Source organism: Astatotilapia calliptera, chromosome 22, assembly GCF_964374335.1.
Source record: "Astatotilapia calliptera chromosome 22, fAstCal68.1, whole genome shotgun sequence".
NCBI lineage: Eukaryota > Metazoa > Chordata > Actinopteri > Cichliformes > Cichlidae > Astatotilapia > Astatotilapia calliptera.
Genome location: NC_137442.1, coordinates 4759654 through 4781744, shown reverse-complemented (window position 1 = coordinate 4781744; position 22091 = coordinate 4759654). Strand labels below are relative to the sequence as shown.

General features: G+C 40.9%; 1 protein-coding gene across 1 annotated transcript in view; it reads left to right on the top strand.

The window, feature by feature from the left end:
* The window catches only part of dbpa (D site albumin promoter binding protein a), a 40879-nt gene extending 34702 nt beyond the window's left edge, over nucleotides 1-6177 (top strand). The window contains exon 5 of the mRNA XM_026155803.2: nucleotides 1155-6177. Coding sequence (XP_026011588.1) covers nucleotides 1155-1370 — 216 coding nt within the window. The 3' untranslated portion in view covers nucleotides 1371-6177. The remainder of the gene's footprint in view (nucleotides 1-1154) is intronic.
* Nucleotides 6178-22091: the final 15914 nt, after the last annotated feature.

Below are 22091 nucleotides of genomic sequence, written 5' to 3'. Positions count from 1 at the left end.
AACTTTAACCAGATGTTAAAGATCCTTATTAAAGCTCTCCATGAAGGCAGTGAAGCATGTGGGCTTGCTTCCCGGCATAAATCTTTCAGATAGATATCTCTACGAGGTTGTATTCTCAGATTGACCTCCTATTTTGCTCTATGGGTCCCAAAGTTTAACACAACATCAGGGCTGCTTCCAGTCTTCTTCTTGTGAGACTTTCATTGGCCAACAAATTCCTTTCCTGGCAAAAAGTCCCCAAAGTAACGTTGCAGGCTTTTGTGGGGCCAGAGGTCATGTCCGCGGCGTATTTATTCATTCGGCTGAGGCGCTCGGCAGGTCAGAAGAGAGCTGCATTAGGAATGACATGCCTCATAAAAAGTTATTGATAATGTTTTCACAAGCACTTACTGGTGTTTTCCGTCAAACTGATTCCTTTTGTAGTCATTGCAAGATGAATATTATTGGTCTTTTGTGTATGCAGATCAGTATATTGCTAGATGTCTATGCGTCTATGTGTGAAAAGGTGTTTTAATATAAGAAATTAAGAGTTAGAGTAGCTTATCTTACACCGTGACCTGCAGGCAATAAAAAGCACAGAAAAGCTGTTGTTGGTAATTCTAACTGCAGTTTAAAGGAGTATTTTATATATATATATATATATATATATATGTGTATATAAACCACAGCTATCCTAAACTACTTTCTTCACTCTGTAAATCTGTTTAATGAATGTTCATCTTCTCTAAGCTGCCATAGCAAACATTTACTGCTGAGAAGCAGTAAATGCTAACCCCTGAAACATTTTAATTTATCTAGTGCAGCTACAAGCTTTAGGATAAGAAGTATAGCACTTTTTATGTGGTATACGTCACACCTGTGTTTGGGATGTTTTATGCTTTTGAATCCAACCACAGTCTGCTGCTCATAACTGAGTGTCATCATGGTGACGTTATAAAAATGGCAGTCATAGTTTTGTTATTTTGTACCTGTGACTATTCAGCTGTTTCCACCTTTCGTTCCTTTCTCCCATTTTTGACACCCTCATCAAATGACTGAACTTTCTCATCCCACTCTCTCCTCTTCTTTTGTTTTTTTGTTTTTTTTTCTTCTTCTCTCCTCCCTCCACCTTCCTCCCCACACACCCCAACATACCACACCGCCGCCGCTGACAGGATGAGAAATACTGGAGCCGGCGAGTGAAAAACAACGAGGCGGCGAAGCGCTCGCGGGACGCCCGGCGACTGAAGGAGAACCAGATCTCAGTGCGCGCGGCCTTCCTGGAGCGAGAGAACGCCGCCCTTCGCCAGGAGGTGGCTGACATGAGGAAAGAGCTGGGCCGCTGCAGGAACATCATCAACAAGTACGAGAGCCGGCACGGAGACTTGTGAGGAGACGGACGGAGGCGGAAAAGGCGGGAGGGGCATCGGAGATGAGACAAGGGTACAAGGCAACCCAGCAACAGCAGCACTTTAGTTGAAGTGGCGAGTCGGGGGTGGGGAGAGGGTGACGTAGATCTGCAGTAAGCACCATGCGACACCGGGCGCAAACGCCACAAGCGTCTTTTAGCGCGCGCGCTGTGCTTCAGGATGTCATGACAGGAAAGCACAGCGGCGCCACAGTTTATTTTCCGAGTTTGACTCTGTAGATGCTGCTTTGCTGAATCCACACACCGTACTGTATCACCACCTCGTGACACCTCGGCAGCTTTACCCTTGGTGCTGTGCTTACGCCCGGTGCCGCATGGCGTTTTTGCAGGTAGTGCGTTTCCATCCGCCGCTCTGGCCAGTTCAAACAGGGTGTTGAATTCACAATATGCCAGTGAAATCTCACTTTTTAAGCTCAAGGCATGGACACAAGCCAGAAGAGGTCAGATGTGTAATTTTTTGTTTTCTATAAATAGGAAAAAAAGAAAACATGTATATTTTTGAACTGGGCAGGAAAGCAAGACTAGTCCAGCAAAGAGGAGGACGGGGGGAGGAAGAAGAGCAGGGCTTTCGTCAATAACGCAAAGAGATTTTGACATAGGATTATTGTATATTTTTCTATTAGCAGAGGTATTTAGGAGGAGGATTTTGGAGATAATCTTTTGTATATTTTATATATGGGGCGGGAGGGGCTGTTAGCTGGACAGTCACGGGGCCACATAAAGCGCTTTTCCTCCCAGCTGTTTATTGCTAAACAACAAATAATCTATTTTCAAATTTACAGAGCTGGTTGGTCAGAGGAAGAGGTGTAACAGAGAATGTATCACGGTCGAATCAGGTATTTCACACAGCGTGAGACAAGGCGAGGTATTTTAGACTGTTTTCGGCGCTGAAGGGGGGAGGAGGAGGGTGGGCGGAGGCAGGAAGAAGGCAAAACAACAAAAAAATTGTATAGTTTAAAGAAAATCTTTGTGTTTGTTTTCTCTGTGAGCTCGTTCAAGCACTTCAGTTTTTATCTTCTATTTGATTCCGTGTCTGATTCTGACATAAATCGAGGGGCTTTTATTTTTCTTTTTGAAGCTGAAGGAGGAAATAATAATTAGCCATCCGAACAGCTGGATGTGAGCAGATGTGCGAGGATAAGTAAAAGGAGAGATTTTCGCTGGCGGGTTTGCGTTTTATTTCGGTGAATGTGTCTTGCTCACATGTAAACGCACACACACTGACAAACACTTTTAACCATCACGCAACATGATTGCTTTCGGTTTCTTTACTCATCAATCATGTCTAGGTGCAAAAATTGAATACTAACTGGTTTAAGGTTGATCTGCCCAGATCGAACAGTGACTGAAACCTTCAGCCACACACACACACACACACACACACACACACACACACACACACACACACACACACACACACACACACACACACACACACACACACACACACACACACACACACACAGTCCTCACCAAGGTTTTAACCCTTATTGTTGTTGTTGTTGATGTTGTTAAGGACTTTTATGGTGCTGATCTAATCTGATCCTCGACCTGACACACACACACACACACACACACACACACACACACACACACACACACACACACACACACACACACACCTTCTCAAACACAGTACTGAACTGCCTATACCCTTTCTTTGTCTTTATTCCTTATTCTTTATTTTTTCTCTCTTTTTGTTGCATATTGTATTGATGAATCATATATTTAGATTTTCACACACATACTTGTCTATACCTCTCCTTCAAACTTTACCCAATGAGAAAGAGAAATGCACCCTACTGCTACTGTACCATACAACTGTACTATTGACTATTAAACTATTCTCTCACTAGATATATATGTGTATATGATATATGCTTGAATTATGTGATTATAGTTGTAATATACATAATTGAATATATTTCAGAGAAAACTCATTGGAATCATTTTGTCAGTTTTTTCTCAGGTGTTGTCTGAGGTATTAAATATGCATATTAAAAAATAAGAAACACTAAAAAAATCTTTGATCCGATCACAGGATTTGTGGATTGGTTTGTTATTATTATTTTTATTTTTTTGGTTGTATTTTACATTTGCTGTATGAATTTATTGTTATGATTCCGTTTTAGCCCGTTTTTGTTACTAAGTCACCAGCATGGGATAGAAACTCCACAGACTAACTGTAGTTGGCTAAGCCTCGCTCCCCTGTTGCTACGCCTGTCACACTTTGCATTCTACAGTAAAGTTTAACCGAGGGGGTTTTGCATAAAACCTTCTGGTTTCAGAGAGTTATTTTGACACCACCATCTAAATACATATGAGAGGTCCATAACTGTAAGTGGTAGAAACTCCAGTCCAATCCAAAAAGAACTGCTTCAAAAGACTGGTGACTACCACCCAAAATAGGGTTAAAAACACTATTTTTCCTCCACAGTCATAGACGGTATAAAAGAGTAACGTAGCTACTCAGATATCATCAATATATACTGTTGTGTGAAGCCTCCTGATGAGTGTTTTCGCCATCTTGGTGCTTTGTAACCAGGTGTGATGACAAGATGCCGATTGCAGTCTAAAACTGCCGGTCAGTCACAAGCCAGTAGCCAATGAGTGTGCCCCATGTAGTCATTTCAAAAACACATTGTGATTAAAATTAACAGAATTTAAAAAAAACAAAAACATTTTATTCTCCATAACTGAGTGGTAAACTTTAGAGACTGTAGACTTTAATCGGACCAAAGCTATTGCCATCTAGTGGCCTTTAGATAGAATGCAGGATTTTGGATAATTCTGCATTAGCTACTTTTTCCAACATGGAAGCTACATCCGTCTTATATAATGTCTATGCACACAGCAAAAGAAGTTCTGAAACTGTGTTTCGAATGCCATTTAATTAAATGTAATACATTTCTGAACACCATGTTTCCTCCCTGTAAAATTAAAGCAGAAAAACTTAAATTCTGGGAGATTAATTAGCTGTAGCTATTATCAACCTAGCTAACAGCTTGTTAACATTAAAACGAAGCTGAAATGAAACTGGTACTTCTGGAAACTTCTTTTTCAGGGGTAAGAAAACCTAAAATCCCAGTCTGACAGTTTTAACTATAAAATAGGTCAAACTAACTGAAACTAAAAACAATACAAATTTACCCAAGTGTAGGCCTGTGACATTAGCTGATTTAATGTTCGCCTCCTACTATACAAAAGATTACTGTTGTAATACTGGAATGTGTCCAGTGAAAAGTTTGAGACGCTAATGTGCAGCCATCACCTTAAAAATAGACAACAGCACCAAGTAATTAACTTGAATTAAAATGTTTTTCCTTCTTTATGAGCTAAATGCCAAGATTAATGATTTTTAGCAGGATTATACTCTGGTTTTATTCGTAAATATTTTTATAGAATTTTATCACCATTTTCTCATCATCTGATGACATCTGATCAGAGTGGGCAGGACTCATAAGGGATCATTTTGTGCAGATGAAAAATCATATGACCTGCAAAATGCCCATTTTGAGCCTGGAGCAGGAAGTCAATAACCTTATTGTGATGGCTGTTATATCCGACTGAAGCTTTAGGTTTTGCTGAGCCAGATAACGCAACAAACCCTGGATGTGTTGAACTCTAGTTCCTAGTTCCTCCCTCCTGTTTAGACCAAATATGAGCACACACCCCTTGAAATTCAAGTAGCCCAGCCAGTCTGGACTATTTTAGTGTGTCTAAAAAAAAACCCCACAGCATCTGCTAATTTCCTCCATATTTAATTTAATTCCTCAAAGGCAATTAAAAACTCTTCAAATGTTTGTTTCACTATACTAAGAACTCAAAAATTTGACAGGCTGAATTCGCTACATGTGCTAGGCTGTGATTGGACAGTGACTGAATGGGGGAGGGGCTTAGCTGACTGTTATATAGAACTGTTTTAATTTACAGAGAGCACTGAAACCTTAGCTCTTGTTACCTGCTATACAGTCACACTTGCAAGTATTATGATTGTTCTTGATATTTCTTTTGTTGTTTTATGCAACAGCTTTTTTTCTTCAGGTGATTTTAGCCTGACATAACTATATTTTCATTCCCAAGGCCGACTTTCACATATCCCATGAGCCTGTTTGCTGCTGGCCTCATCCACAAAGACTTAATCAAGCCACAGGTGTATAATGGGAGTTGTAGGTCTAGCTTTGATATACAGTATGTACTGTATGTTTTCCTTTCCCTTGTCTTCTTTTTTGGGGGGAACATGTTTAAACCTGAGACACAAACTTTTGAATTTAGATCCCTGGAAGAAACTCAGAGCTTCTTACACTTCCATCAGTTGTTGGAAGAAGGAAGTCATCTTTTTTTCTTTTGATATCTTGGATTTGGGGATTTCTTCACAGACCTTTCTGAAACTTTTTGACAGTGCTATTTTTCTATGTAACTGTGTTGTTTTGCGTGGTACAACTTTTTCTGGCGGGTGTTTGAGGCCTGCTCTTCATGTGGCAGCAGTGACAGTCTGCTGCTGTGTGATAAAACGGCATTGCGGGTAATAATGACAACAATAACGATGATGATAACAATAATGTACACAGCCTTGTTATTTCTTCTTCAACTTTGTGGATTCTCAGCTAACTTCCTCTTGTTGTGACTGACTGTTATAAACTGCAAATCCCATGAGCTCGACACTACCCCGGCTCCTCACCAGTATTGTGTGCTGTCCACAGGGATGATGGCATATGTGGTCTTTTTCCCCCTCCAAACACGAATAAAGGCTAATCCTTATTCACCAATAGCGATCTTCTGGTGTCTTGCTGTACGATCTAAAAAGCATGTACAAACCAGCTAGCAACCATGTTAGCAGTAGTTGATGGTCATGTGTGAAGTGACAGCATCTGAAGGGTCGCCACCTGCTGTACAAAACATTGCTGTGGAAGAAACCCTATAGGAGTATTCAAAGGAATTATTAGTTCCTGGTAGCTGACACTTTTTTTTTTAATTTACAGTGTGTTTATTGGTTTTAAATGTAAAAAAATTATATGATTCTTTTTGATAGAAAATCTTCATAATCAACAATCAAATGAACCAGCTAGCCATCAATCCACCTTACACCAACTTTCCTTAAGTGTCAAATGTAGATGAATCCACCCCACCAACCACCACCAAAAAAAGAGCATGTATTATTCTTGATCTTCATTAGGAACTCCAACCACTGACTAAATGAAGAAGGTATGAAAGTGGCCTCCCCCAGATAGGTTGTATATAGTAAAGACATGTACTTGTATAATAAAATCTGCTGGAGACACCTTTTACATGTGGTGGACTTCAAAATTCTTGACATAAAAAAATGAAGCTCTGTAATGTTTTACATTGTAAGAAGGTGCATTTTAAACCCAAACTAACTTTTTACCTTTGAACAAACATTCTGCTTGACAAGCTTGTTTTGATGTTCATGACTTAAAAGTAGAATCACTCTCTTTATATTTCAGGAGGGCTTATGCGGCTTGTATCTGAAGGTAGGAACAATCAACCAGTGTGATCACTTAGATGGAGCACTTGATGAAAGTTAAAGATATCGAGACACACGCCGACTCTTGTGTTTTGAACTTTTCGTGGCATTTGTTCATAATGGAAGAATATAATTGAAGAGTTCCTCTGCTTTAAAACCCCCACCAAATAATATCAACTCTCCAGTCTAAGTGCTGTATTTTTAAAAACAAATGTGTTTTGCCTTGTAGAGTAAACTCTCATGGTGGAAAAGCTGGAAAGGGGTGAGAAACAGTATTGGCTTAGTCTCTTCATGGTATTATTTATTTTCTAATATTTTTTTACATGATAACAAAAGCTTTAAATCAGGGCTGTCCAACTCCAGTCCTCTAGAGCTACCATCCTGCAGCTTTTAGAAGCATCCTTGTTCCGACACACCTGAATCAAATGAATGGCTTGTTACCAGGCCATTGCCTAAATTGATGGCTGAAGAGGTAATCCAAACATTTGATTCAGCTGTGTTCGAGTAGGGATGCATCTAGAAGCTGCAGGACAGTAGCTCTGGAGGACTGGAGTTGGAGACACCTGCTTTAAATGATTGCCTTGATTGCTGTCAACCATTTTGGTCAAATGTCAAACTGCTAAAAGTGAGGTGGTGTACAGGATAATTCAGAAATCAGGTAACTTCACTGCAGTGTCCATGCTCTTCTATAGTGTAGTGAAACGCTTCTTTCAAGACATCTTTGACTCAGTTTTGTCTGGCTAGTTATGTAGAAGAGTCTATAAAAGTCAGTTTTGTTAAAACCTCTGGGCAGTTATTTTGAAGCCTTCATTAAAGTGAACTTTAGTTTCAGTCTTCACAAACCTGCATGCTTATGTTCACTAGCTGAATCTGACTAAAGGCTTAAAAGTATTCCACAAAGTACAGTTTTAAAGTCTTATACTGTATTGGTAAGCTTTGCACTACATATGCAGCTCTCCTGCAATCCAGGACTTTAATGGTATGTCTCTTTCTAACAGTGTCTTTGACGAAGTCTCCATATTTGTGATGGAAGCATGAACGTGTATGTCTAAAAGGCTGGATTCTGTAGGACTGCGCTGCGTTTCCAATTCCATTTTGTGTAGATTATCTAAATGTAAATGCAGGACCTCAAAATGATGCTATTATTGTGCCCTCTTCTGCCTGTTTGTGTGTGACACTGAATTACAAAATAAATGCTGTAAACAGAAAGTGCAGCAGCAGACCATTGGGAGGCACTCGGACCCTTCTGACAGCTTCTCTTTCCAAACATCACAAACAGATCTGTGTGTGTTTGTTTTTTTTTATGTGCATTCATAGTACCTGTGTGTTTTCATCCAAGCTATTGTGTGTTTCCATGACTACTTCTGTGAATTGTGGGTGTCCTAGAGATTCATCTGTAAAGCCCGTCAACTTCAGTTACATAACAGACACACACACGCTCACTCAGACGAGCAGTTTGAGTGCCCTGTGTACACGCGTGTATGCATGTGTGGGATTGGATCGCTGCACCACCTGTATGTTGTGGGTTGTTTCAGCTGTTCGCCGGCGTTTGCGTCACCAGCGCTCCTCCATCACGCCGCAGACCATCTGCCAAGGCTGGTGTCGATACTCCAAGCCAAAGCGTGCTACGTCGCCCCACTGTGCCAAGCTGCGCCAGGCCACGAAACCCTGCTGCTGCTTCACAATCAGCTCAGGGAGTTCCAGCAAATAGACGTTTGGAATAATTTCATAAAAAGCAGATGCCTTTTTTGTTTTGTTGTTGGTGAGGATTATGAGGTAAATCCATGGTGATTTTGTGATGTTTTTCTCTGTTAGGGTCTTGCTTGAAGTTTGTATGCGTGGAAACGTGTTTTATGAGGTGAGTGCTGTGGGATGATGGGACACCTTTATTTACCTTTTAAAATTAACATTTAGCAACAACATTGTACCTTTAAGGACTCACTATTTACTCACCATTTCCTTTCATAAGAGCCAGTGGAGAAATGATTGGGCATTGCGTATTAACTATATTGATAAGAACAATGACAACTGATTGATCAGAAATCCATAAATCCTAATATAATTGAACTAAAAGTAGTCCAATACAAATAAACTCCAGGTTTTGTAAACCACATTTTATTTTCAGTCGTGACCTGTCAAGTTTTTGTGAAACTTTTAGAAGAAGAAACAGAGCGAGAAGCCAATTATTGATATTTATTGCTACATAAAAACATTAATCTGGATTTGCGGTTGAAATGTAGCAGCATATAGGTGAAATCACAAAGAAAGAAGCGATCCACACTTGTGTGAGGGATCTTTTTGTGTAATCACTCTGATCAAAACAAAGCAAAGAAACAGACTGAGCCTGAAAAACAGTTTGATCACTGCATCTGCCTCCCTGTAGCCAGGAATGACAAATATCCTCCACTCTAAATTAAAAATGGAACATATCAGAAAGATTTGATTCAGTGCAGTTTAATGCTGTCATGTCAGTATCCTGGTATAATGACAACAAATTGGTTGGCCATGAATTTAGTGATTAATTTTAAATGAGTCACTGAGAGTGCAGTGCTGTTTTTATGACCTACGCATTAAATTTCCTACTGCTCAGGAGACTTTTATGTACTAATAAAGAAAATACAGGTGGAGGGGCAGGGTTATGAGTAACAAGGGGATGATTGATTGTGTGTCTCAGAGAAAAGAATAAATCCACCGAAACAAACGCACAGGGGGAAAGAATGAGAGAAATATCTAAAATTTAGAGTCTGTGCAGGAAGTACAGGAACATGTGTAGAATTGATGTGACTGTTTCGTGTGTCCACCTGTGTGTTTGTGAGTGGTGTCGTCTTCAGACCCAGAAGAGCAGTGGGTGAGAGGTGAGTTCGATGCTCCAACTCAAGTCTCAGAGGAAACCAGATGTTGTCTGACCAAAAAATGCAACCTTTGAAACCTTACTTTGAGGGAAACAAAATGGCACAGAAAAAATTCAGACACCTGAAATACACATCCCACCGTTCAGTTGATCCATCTGTTCATAGAAGCGTCATCAGAAATGGTCTCCGTGGACGGGTGGCTGTCAAGAAGCCTTTCTCAATGAAAGAACCATCAGATTTTAATTTATGGTGCAAATAGGAAAAAAAGGCTGAGTAATGGCAAATTACACAAGAACTGAATTCGATATCAGTGGTAACGGGTCTCGAATCCAAATGAGAAAATTTGTATTCAAATAGTCGTCGACACTTGTAGAGGACAGAAAACAGGCACATTTGTCATGATTTAGAGCTGCATTTCTGTCAGTGTTCTGGAGATCTTAAAAAAATGGAATAATCAAACCAGAAAAGAACCATCAGATTTTAATTCATGGTGCAATGCCATTTGAAAAGTATCTGATTGGCAATGCCTTCATTTTTTAGCATGGCAGTGATCCCCAAACCACTACCGGTGCAGTAAAAGCATGCCTAGATGTTAAAATTACACAACTCTCCCAAGAGAGTTCAGGTTGTAAATGGTAAATGGCCTGTATTTGTATAGCACTTTACACATTCAGTCATCCACCCATCCACACACACATTCACACACTTTTATTGTGTTGAACAATAAAAGTGTTTTCCATGCACCTATTGCACCATTTCCCAGCAAAAAAGAGAGGGATGGCTCAAAAGTTTTGCACAAATATTGTATTTCCAGTTCTATACCAGCATAGAAACATGCCTGGATGTAATGAACACTGAAGTGATGATGGAGGCAGCTACAGTGCCTTGTGGTTGCTGACTGTGCTGCTGTGGTTAGCTGTCAACTGACAGCATGAAGGTTTTGGATTTAGAGATATATGTTTATTTTGGCATTTGAGAGCCTTTGTTTCTGGTCCAGCTGTTGAGGGAAATATTTGTCTTTAGCAGTTAAAGTTTATGTACCTGTTTCAGTCCCAATTCATGAGCCAGTTTACTGACACAGGTCAGTGTTATTGGTCATGTTTTGAGGCCATATGACTTTAAGGTAAACTATTAAATTAGAATCAAATTAAGTAGTAAGTGTGACATTATTTGGCGCTCGGTTCAATCAAACATTATCCCTGTAAACAGTGAGGTGAAGCAGAAAACAAATCTGAGTTCTTTAAATTGTCTCCAGTTCTGACTCACTTGTAGAAGAAACTGAAGGACTTCTGCTGATATTAAAGGTCTTGTTTTGTTGCGACCTGGTAGAGTGACTTTACATTTTGTAGGTGGCAATAGGAACAGGAAATGAGTCAGGTTTACAGAGCACTTTTAGAGAAGGCTGAGGTAATGTGAGGCACACCCGGGGCCATCTTTTCAGTGAGACTGTTTTTCTTAGACACAAAGTCTGCAAGGTTGCTTTTCAGTGTGTTCTGTGCTTTTATCTGTCAAACACAGGGAGCGAGGGAAAGTGGCATTCACGGACATTATCAAACGTACCGCAGTCATTTAGTTGACCTTATGCATATTTGTGTCTGTGTGTGTGTGTGTGTGTGTGTGTGTGTGTGTGTGTGTGTGTGTGTGTGTGTGTGTGTGTGTGTGTGTGTGTGTGTGTGAGCGGACAGCAGGTTAGACCGGGGTTTAACTGTCACATCTGTTGCCGTGTCGCTCTCCGCCGTGCTGTGAGGATATCACTCTAAATGTCTCTCTAAGGCTCCGTTTGCCCTCAAAAACCTTCAACAGCAGCAGCTCCACCTGATCCCAGCCAGCTGTCAATCATCACACTGCCTTCTCTGGCCCTGTGAGGTCCACGCAGGCAGGGGGGGGGTTCACGTAGGTGTGGGTACAAAATGGTGTATTAAGGCACAAAGTAGTCGTTTTTTTGATATTCCTGTTGAATCTGGAGAGTATTGCTGCCTGTTCGTCTGACACAGCCAGGATGCTGTTTGACATCTTTCACATCAGAAGAGCTGGTTAGCATTCAGAGGCAAGTGCAGGATGGATCACGCTGTTCCAGAGTATCTAATGCGCTCAATATTTAGTAAACAGCCTTTTGTCTCGGGGGGGAATAACCTCTCTGCAGATTTTGTGTCACCGTTTGGCCAGAGATTGATGGGCGCTCCCTAAAACATTGGAGTCTTTTACCGAGTCTAACAGTAATGCTTTTTGCTGCAAATGGTCAATTCGTTGATATGTATCTGACTGAAATTGATGTTAATAGCATCAGCAGCCTTTGCAGCCTGTCACAGCAAATTGCTTTTCACATTAGTTGAACCCACAAGCCTCACAAACCACAATAATCCTGATCCTGTTTTCATAAAGCTGCCTACATACTTGTTTAAGTCAAGGTTGGTTTTCATTCTAATAAATTATGCTTTCCTGTCCTCTCTCCTTACACGGACAAGAAAGCATTTCACCTTCTCCAATATGAAGGATTTTATAGTAGCATATGAACACATATGTGAAACACAAAAACTCAGACAACCAATCAAACTTGCATCTACAGTCAATTTAGAATTATCACTTAACCTAACCCCGCTATCTGCATGTCTTTGGACTGTGGGAGGAAGCCGAGGTACCCGGACAGAACGTACGCAGACCCGGGGAGAACATGCAAACTCCACACAGAACTGGCTAAAATCTATTTTCATAATACAATGGACTTAGTAATTCCTTTTTGAAAGATGAAGTGTTTGGTGAACATTATGTACTCTGCTCCCAAACCATTGTTAGTGCCGCTGATAGACCAAAAGTGAAGTAGAGACTTCTTGGCCAAAAAAAACATGTTATTTGTCAGATAATTACATTAAAAATGCTCCAAAAGGAACCAAGTCAACAAATCCACTTCACTGAACTGAATAAGCTGAGGTGAGATAGCTGCCAGCTTGAGCCCTGTGGGTCGACTCCATGGCAGTCATGCCTTCGAGCTGTAAGCTGTAATAAAGTTAAATCATTGAGTTACAGAAAAACTTGCTCTTCTGTTACAAAGAGAGAAACTGCCCGTCTCTTTGGAGTGTCTTCTTGTACAACCAAACTCTGAACAAGATCAAACAACATATAGATTTCAAACAGTGTACAAATGTAACCTTTAATGTAAAGTCATTTAATGTGAACATTAAACAACCATCTATGTCTGTCTTTGTTCACCTGGCAATATTGTCCCTATTAGAAACATCTATTGGACTATTTGTAACTCCTGATTATCAAGCAGTTCTACTTCCCTCTACTCCCTGTTAAATACAAACTTAAAATCATTATCCTCACATAAATCCTCTTGAATGATGATCTTAAAAGGTTCAAACTATCCCAGTAGAGCACTTTGCTCTCAGACTGCAGGCTTACTTGTAGTTCATCGTGCTTCCAGAAGTGGGAAGGGAGGCAGAGCCCTAAGCTATCACAGTCCTCTCCTGTGGAATCAACTCCCAGTTTGGATTCAGGACACAGACCCCCGCTCTGTTTTTAAGATTAGTCTTCAAACTTTCCTTTTTGATAAAGCCTATAGTGCATCAGGGACCTCCACCAGGTCTCTGAACATATAGAAGCATAACTAAGGTATACTTCAGGATCATCTGATCCAGCCCTGGGCATTTCTCCTCTTTTCCCTCCCCAGGTGTTGATATGTAACTACTGCATGTTATTTTGCCTGTGGTTTATAGTTTCTGTATGTGGATGGTCTCTCTGTGCTCTTGTTTTCCTCTTCTCTTTCCCCTCACGCCCAGTTGTGCTAACCTGTGATTATCTATGGCTGAGGGTGATGCGATTACTCTGAAAACTATAGTCTGTGCTCTGAAGACAAAGAAGAAAACTTTGGCTAATAGTGGAAGAGGTTTGTGCTGGCTGTTGATCAATAGGAGCAGCATCAGCCAGCCTTGTGGTCCATCAGCACTATACTGGGAACTGTGAAGGGTGACGGGAAGAAATGGGACTCGCTGTAGGCTCATGACAAGAAAAACTGACACCTTTCATGGGCAATTTCAATCTATTAACAATAAAACACACTTAACCTGCAACAGTCAATGTCTAACCCCCCTCAGCCTCTCCACATGCACACCTCCCTTCATACCTGCCAGGTCTGATGTGTTTGTGTGACAATGAGGCAGGCAGTGAAAAGTCAGCGGCAGCATACTGATGAGAGAATCAGGCAGTCTGATCTAATTGTCTCCAGGCTGCTCCTGTCGGGCTCCCCGGGGCTCAATCAGACAGAAATGCATAGTTGGACTTCGATCACTGAGATCTCTGCAAGCTTTTCACACCAGTATCTCTCTGATGAATGCCGCCTCATGTGCCCAGTTAGAGGCTGATTGATGTAATGTGAGTGCGTGCGCTCACCTACATACACAACATGTAGGTTGCTGCTGATGTGTATGTTTACGCTGCTGCTGTTTTATAAAAGCCTTCCAACTCTGTTTTTGAATTACTTTTACATTTAAGGACAGCATTTTGGAGGTAAATGCCTTAAATACGGCTTTACTCGTTCTCTGTGGTTAACTGCAATCCAGGTGTGTGAGGACATTATGTCAGGTTGATGAGTTGCTGTTAAATAAGTGGTTTTATATAGTTTGTGTTTGTGGATTTTGTCTGTGTAAATAATTACATGGCACCATCAGAAATGTAATTTTGCCTCTCCATAAAACTGGAAAAGCTTGGCACTGAACAACATCATCCCAGAGGTCCTCCACTCCAAACTCACTGTATCAGCTCCCATCTGTCAGTGGATCACAAATTTTCTGGCAGCAGGTGAGACTATCAAATTTATAACCAGCACCTGAGAAACCAGCGCTGCCCCCAGGCATGTGTCTTCTCCCTCCTTCTCTTCTTTCTTGATGTACCTCATGAAAAGTTGGGAAGTTTGCAGACCACTTGATGGTCACCAAGCTCATGAAAGATGGTGATGAGTCTGCCTATACACAAGAGGTTGAACAGGTTGCATTGTGGTGTGGTCAGAATAACCTGGAGTTTAATATGCTCAAAACTGCAGAGATGACAGACTTCAGGCTGAGCGTCCCTGCGTTGCCTCCTCTTATCTTATTCAACAGCACTGTGTCTGCTGTGGAAACCTTCACGTTTCTGGGATCCATTATGTTCTAGGACATAAACTGTGCATCCAAACCAGACACGGCTGTCAAACAAGCCCCGGAGGAGCTGTCGATTCAGTTCTTCTCTACAATAACCCAATCTGATCTCACGACACAAAAACATCCAAACATCTGCTTGTGTTTGTGTGGCAAAGTATTCCTGGGCAAGACACTGAACCCTGAGCTGCTCCCGGTGATTTTTTCTGAGTGTGAATGTGCGTGAATGTTACACAGAAAGCACTTAGACATTGAAAAAGTGCTTGTGTGAATGAGTCGGCACTTTAAGTGCTCAAGTACATATATAAGAACCAGCCCATTTAATTGTCCTGCATTTACGGCTTGTACATATCCATGTTCAGGACACAGTGATGCACACCCATCACACCTCATCTGACTCCTGCACTCTGGTATGTACTACACACACATACATGCAGTTTCTTCATCACTCTGAAGAACAGTTGCACACACACACACACACACACACACACACACACACACTGTGTGGGACACAAATACTTGTGCAATAAAACCTGTCAGCACTAAATATTTACTGTACCTACAAAGTGAATCAAAGCAGGCTGCATAAACACTGTCTGCTGTTCATGTCTAGATACTGTCAAGTTCACATGAATATATTATAACCAGTTATCAATTCCATATTTATTCCATCGTCTTTGAACTTTGAACTCTCGTGTATTTAAATCTGTACTTATGCTACACATATTTTTCCTGTATATGTTTATTCTATTAAGCACATCAACAGTAATGAAAAACCAGAGTCCTTGTATGTTTGCACCTACTCATTCAATAAAGCTGATTTGAATTATGGTGCTATGAGTTGCCTCCAGAACTGAGGGAACCAGCCTATTGCACAAAAAAAACCCCAACACATCCCCTATAGTAACCTCCACTGCACTCCAAATCAACCTCCAGACTCTAAGGAGGGAGCCTGTTTATAAGGTGTCATTAGTCAGGGAGCTTGATGTTAATTAATTAGTATAGCCTACCTTCCCTGTGCCCATGCTACATGCTCCTGGGGAGCCCACAGAGTTTTACCCCAGAAGCCTTGAAGGGGCCAGAACTGAGCACGAAATGGATGAAGGGAGAACTAATAATATAAGAAAAACAAAACAAGAACAAGGTGGTGATGCAGAGGGAGGAGGGATGGCTTGAATAGCTGGGCTAATAACGATAACAGTAGTTATCACTATTGTGTGACACTTTGGATTCTGAAGTGCAGGATGGAGAAAGCAGAGCTAACTACAAAACTGAGCCTTCAGTGCAAAGACCAAGTTCAGTGTCCAAAACGGAGACGCAAAAGGACAAAAAATATTAAAGAGTTAAAACATTTCACAGAGCAATATAAAGTACACTACTTTTCTAGTCTTACTGATCAATCAAATCATTCATTAAACACACACTGACACAGCGCTTTCTTTATATTTCAAGCACTTTCTCTGCCTCGCTTTAATGCCCAATTTATAATCAGCAATTATCCCAACATGTATGTCTTTGGATCACATCAGCTGATGGCTCTGCTGGTATCCTTCTAAATATAGAAGTGATAAATCTCTTAAAGGGAGTGATATTTAACTCGCTTTAGCCTGCCTACTAGAAGGCAGCAGGAAGGTCCTGGGTTCATGTCCACCAGCCAGATGGAGCCCTTCGTTGTGCAGTTGGCATGTTCTCCCTATGACTGTGTGGGTTCTCTCCAAGTAGTCCAAGTTTCTCAGAATGTCCAAAACAAGCATGTTTAGGTTAAATGGTGATTCTAAATGGACTGTAGGTGTAAATGTGGGAGTGAATGGTTGTCTGTCTCTCTGGATTATCCCTGCAACAGACTGGTGATTTGTACCCAGCTTGGGAACAGTTAATAATCACACAAACCGACTGTGCCAGCACTTTATATTATACAGCCATAAACTCTACAAGTACTATGAGAAATAGTACTTATAGTCATAGCAGTATTTCTGCAACATCCTCAGCACACCTTTTTCTCACTGTAGCAGTTTGTGTTTTCCCTTCCAAATAAATTAGTCTGACCTTTTCTGATCCGTCTGATTAAATTCTGCTTGTGTTTTTGCCTTTTTCAGATTCTCTTTTGATGTTGCCTCACACTCACATTTCAGCAAATTAGTGTAATTTTACTATAGCTGAGCGTGGCTTTGGCTCTGTTGTGTAATTACAATAAATTCAATGTGTACTGTAATAAATTAAAATTATTTTTGAACATTGGGGCGCAAACACATAAGCTTGAACCTGTCTGAGTGAAACCTTAATTCTAAAGAAGCTGTAATAACATGTGATTCGGGTCCTCGACTCCGCAGTGCCGATGTGGCCTAGCCTGGGCCTTTTGACATTTCCTGGAGGCACCGGAGGCTCTAAAGGGACGAGAGTTAACAGAAAGGTGAAGCGTGATTAATGAGAAGATGGACAGAGAAAGACAGCAGAGGGAGAGATGAAGGATGAGGACGGAGGGAGGCGGGAGAGGGGGAGGGAAGGAGCAGAAACAGCAGGGTGTCGGTGCTGAAGTCAGAGGAGACAGACGTGATCTCGGTGGTTTGCTTTGACAGAGCAGCATGAAGTGCACTTATTCTTAAGCTAGAGTGATACTATTAACTCTAATTTCACACCGCAGGCCTTCGTTCTCAATTCTGAGTCAAACTGTTATCCAAGTTTGTTAAAAATTTCGATGTAATTCCCAAAATTGTTTGGTTTGTTCTTTGCAGTTTTTTTTCTGACTTAAACGTTGGAAAGTTTAAATGCCTTTATTTATTTACTGGGCTAACCCCCATCCATCCATCCATCCATCCATCCATCCATCCATCCATCCATCCATCCCATGCTTGACATGGTGCTGGAGACTATTCCAGCTTTCATAGTTGGGTACTCCTTAGACAGGTGGCCAGTTTGTCACAAGCGTAACATAGAGAGACAAACAACCACACACTTTCACATCCAAATATCACATTCAAACATGTTAAAATATAATTGGATCCGAGAGGCCCGTGCTTAGCCCAGATAAGTTCGATAAGGTGATTTGCTCCATTTTTGCTCTTTTATTTTCACTGTGACTTTGATTTTCCCACCTGTCAAAACTGCCTCGTTCATAATTTCAGTCACTACGCTCTTGTCTAATGATCTATCTGCCCATGTCCTCTGAGACAATCAACTCCCTCTTTCAGGCCATTTGTCATGTATTCCTCCTCCTCCCCATTTCCACCTCATCTAGCTTTTCCAGGGGGTCTCATTTAAAGTCTCCATCAGCCACCTGCTTACACCAGTGTCTAAACTTCAGGGGGTCTAGTTATGTACTATCTCCTACCTCACCGACAATGTTGCTTTTCTTTGGAGTCTAACTACCAAAAATCCCTCCATTTCAAAGTTTTGCATCTTCCCCAAATGATCTGTCCTCGCTGAGCCGGTGTTATGACTCTGTGACATGCAGTGCAATGAGTTTACATTTTCACACATGAACTGCAGCCCTGAACCTTTCTTCACATCACTCTAGGGAGGTACACATGAGGGCATAAATGTCTGATACAGCTGGATTGGATAATAAATGGTCTTTAACCTGCCAGCTCTCTTTTCCAAAGTCCGTGTGACATTCGATTGTGGCCAAGTGAGAATAACACTGAAAATTAGCTTTTGAATTCCCAGTGAGCAAACAGATTCCTGTATCATCTACCTGGACAACACCCTTAGATAGAAAAAGAGGAGAGACAAAGTAATGACAACATATCTGAAACAGACTGTTTTGTGCTGCGTTACATGTAAGAAAGAACAAGTTTGGCCCAGGCCTCATTCTCAACATTGTCAGCTGTTATTGTGTAAAAATGTCTATTAAATGCAAGACATCAGTGATGTTCACATTGTGTTGTATCTTTTTTCTTTTACCTCGGTTTCTACAGCTTCTACGGCTGCAGCTCCCCCATCCCCAAACTGAGGAGTAAAGGCAGTTTCTTCTCACAGCAAATGGAAGAATGAGTCACAGAGCAGAGATACAATATATGGTGAATGCACTGCAACACAGCAGAATGTGCTGGTTTGGCCTTTTAGTTACTGTAGTTTCTATTAGCAATCGCTGAATTCTTCTTTTAATGCCATTATAAAGAAGAACAAGTCACAAACTTTAACATGATTTTTATTTTTCGTCTGCACTGACTAGAACACAGTGAAGGAAGACAGAGAAAAACTGACTTTAGGCTATCTCAGCTGCAGTCTAGCTGTCTTATATGGCTTAGCCCAGGGTTGTCAGTGTTCTCCCCTTACAGTAGGTCATAAAGTTTTACTGATGTAGGCAGCACCACCCTCAAGGCTAGAAAGTGTGAGTGTGAAAGTTTAAATGGCTATACATTTCACATTTTGCAGCAGTTTTTCTCAAGTTCAGCTTTGTCAGCTTGTCTTCAGGTCATGATTTAATTAAACTGAACCACAGGGATCTAAACTGCTTCACCTACTTGACTCCGGATTTCCCATTATCAACAATTTTGAAATCGCACCGTTTCTGTCAGTTATTTACTGAAGGAAAAAACTGCAGATAAATACATGAAGGGAAAGGATTTAATGACTGTGGAAAGTTTATAGACCAACATATCCAAATGTTTACGCCACAGATCAAAAAACATTGAGTTAATAAAATTTTTAAAAACTCAAAGATGAAAAACTGCATTAATAAAAGAACATATCCACGTTCTCCGAAAAACAGGTGGTGAGATGTGCTCTGATCTCTGTATTGGCAGCAAATATATACAACATGCACATGAAAAGCAATAGTTGATGTTCATCCTCTCAACTGGAAGACGTTTCAGTGAACGCACATTTAATGCGATTGAAGTGAAGATCTCACTTTCTTTGTATTTTAACCCTTTTACTTAAAATATATAGATGATATATGATTGAAAGCAATCTTAAATTTGTCATTGGAGATCTGACAGATTCAAACAAATTCTTAATAAATGCAAATCTTCATGGTTTTGGATGCTGCATGTGGTGTGGTTTTGTCAGGAAGCTGCAGAACAATCCATCCAGAAACTGTCGTTTTATGTCAAAGAATCATTAGAGGAGCACTGGTTGCTTAGGTCCAGCGGCTGTAATAATTATGCAAATTGTGCATAATCAATGCACATAAATTATGATTTTGCATTATGATTAGCAGTTTGTATCCTTACATGAATACAGTCCTATGCCCAGTTTGCTTCCCCAAATGCTGCATGCGCATGTTTTACAGTGAGCTGGCTTACATCCCAGCACAGCAGAGGATACCATGTGGATTTAACCTCAGTCAGCAGTGAGTTTGCTTGCAAGAAAAAAGAGAAACGATGAAGTTTAAGCGAAACCATGCCTGTAAAGTGTGCAGATATCCAAAATTGGATTATTCTATATTTTCCTGAATATATAATAATCCACTGCTCATTAAGGTTCCAGCTGACACTATCCATACATTCATTCAGTTGTCCCCCATTATTGCCTTTTCATGTGACCACAGATAAGTCAGCTGTGCTTCTCTCCTGCACTCCAACATTTGCCCCTGAGTCTCATAACAACAGTGACTTGGTTTGGAGGCGGCTAACGATGTGATGGAGCGCTGGCTTCTGTGCTTCTGTGGGAGGCTGTATTCTGCTTGATTTATCCTCATTAGGTGCAGTGCTGAAAGATAGCAGCTGAGAATGCTCCAAACACGCGGTGAAAAGTGCCAATACAGGATGTCAACAAAAATTATGACACAGGGGAAAATGGGTAAATCAAGCACAGCTAAGTGCAAGTGTACAAATGACCAGCAGAGAGAGTTCTTTAATTAGTTTGTTTTCACTAATAGAGTGCATTAAATTAAAGCTGATTCAAGCTGCACGCAGTATAATAAAACACTATAATATGTGAGTGCTACTCTAATGTAAAATGCAAGCAATTTTGTAAGCTTTCAGGCATAACAACATTTAGAGAAAATTAAAATCATGAAAACTGGGTCTTTGTGTGAAAGGCAACGCAGCCGTGATGTAAACTTTTAAAAGCTGATATGCTCAACTTGGAATAAAATAAATGTACTTTCAGTTTAGCTCTCATTTATACCGACTAAATAGATTAATACAGCATCTACAGTAATACCAATCTGTTATGTTAAAGAGAGCTGAGCGTGAAGGCATTTTCCTGCCCTAATCTTGGCTACAAGGTGTGGGTAGTGAGCAAAACAATCATAGTGGCAGAAAAGAGATTCTTCTGGAGGGTGTGCGGGCTCTCCCTTGGAGAAAGGCTAATCCCACTTGTCAGTCGTTTGGGAGGGTGTCCGAGCGCAATTACTACACCAACCATATCAAAAGGGAGCCAACTCAGGTGATTCTGCATCTGACTAAGAAGCCTCCTGCATGCCTTGTAGGCGATGTGTTTCTGGCATGTCCAACTGGGAGGTGACCCAGGAACAAACCCAGAGTACAGCTCTTGGCTGGCTGGGGAACATCATGTGGCTGGGAAGAGGCATCTCCACAACCTGGAGTGGGATTAGTGGTAGCAGGCAGATGGGTGGATGGACTACAGGTTGACAATAGGTGGCATCCCAGTTTCATAACAAAATCTGTGATAAGTGGGTTCACAACACAAAAGATATTAGTTTACCAGTAAAGGCCCTTCCACTGTTGACGTGCGGTATTCTTTCATTCTGGCCTTCAACCTTACTTGACTATTAAGATAGATGAAATCTTAGCCTGCTAAAAGATGACTGGTCAAGACAACTGAGAATAAAAATGTTAAAACTAGTTTCCTTTCCTCATTAATATTCATAGATTATTTGACTGTCAACTTGCTCTTTGCAGCTTTCCAGGATTCCCATTCCTAAAATATGCTCAGAAAAAATATCTGAAAAGACTTGGCTGTGCTATAAACGGTTGAACCTTGTTATTATTGATGCTGTGTATTTGGAGCTGACTCCATTTGTTGAGCTGCTACAGTGTTGTTTGCAAAGCCCTCATAGTGTTGAGGCCCATTGGAGCCTTTTCAAGCTTGATCACCTGACATGGTGAAACAGATAAGTTTTCCCTTTTGTTTTGCTTCTACGGATGCATCGAGGACAACATAGCTGACTGCAGGGCAGAAATTCTGCAGAAGGCTGAATTTCCACACTAGAACAGTCATATCTGCTATAACATGTTCCCCTCTCTCTACTAAATGAAAGAGCAGCATGGCAGCTTGGTGTTTTGCACTGTTGCCTGACATTAAGA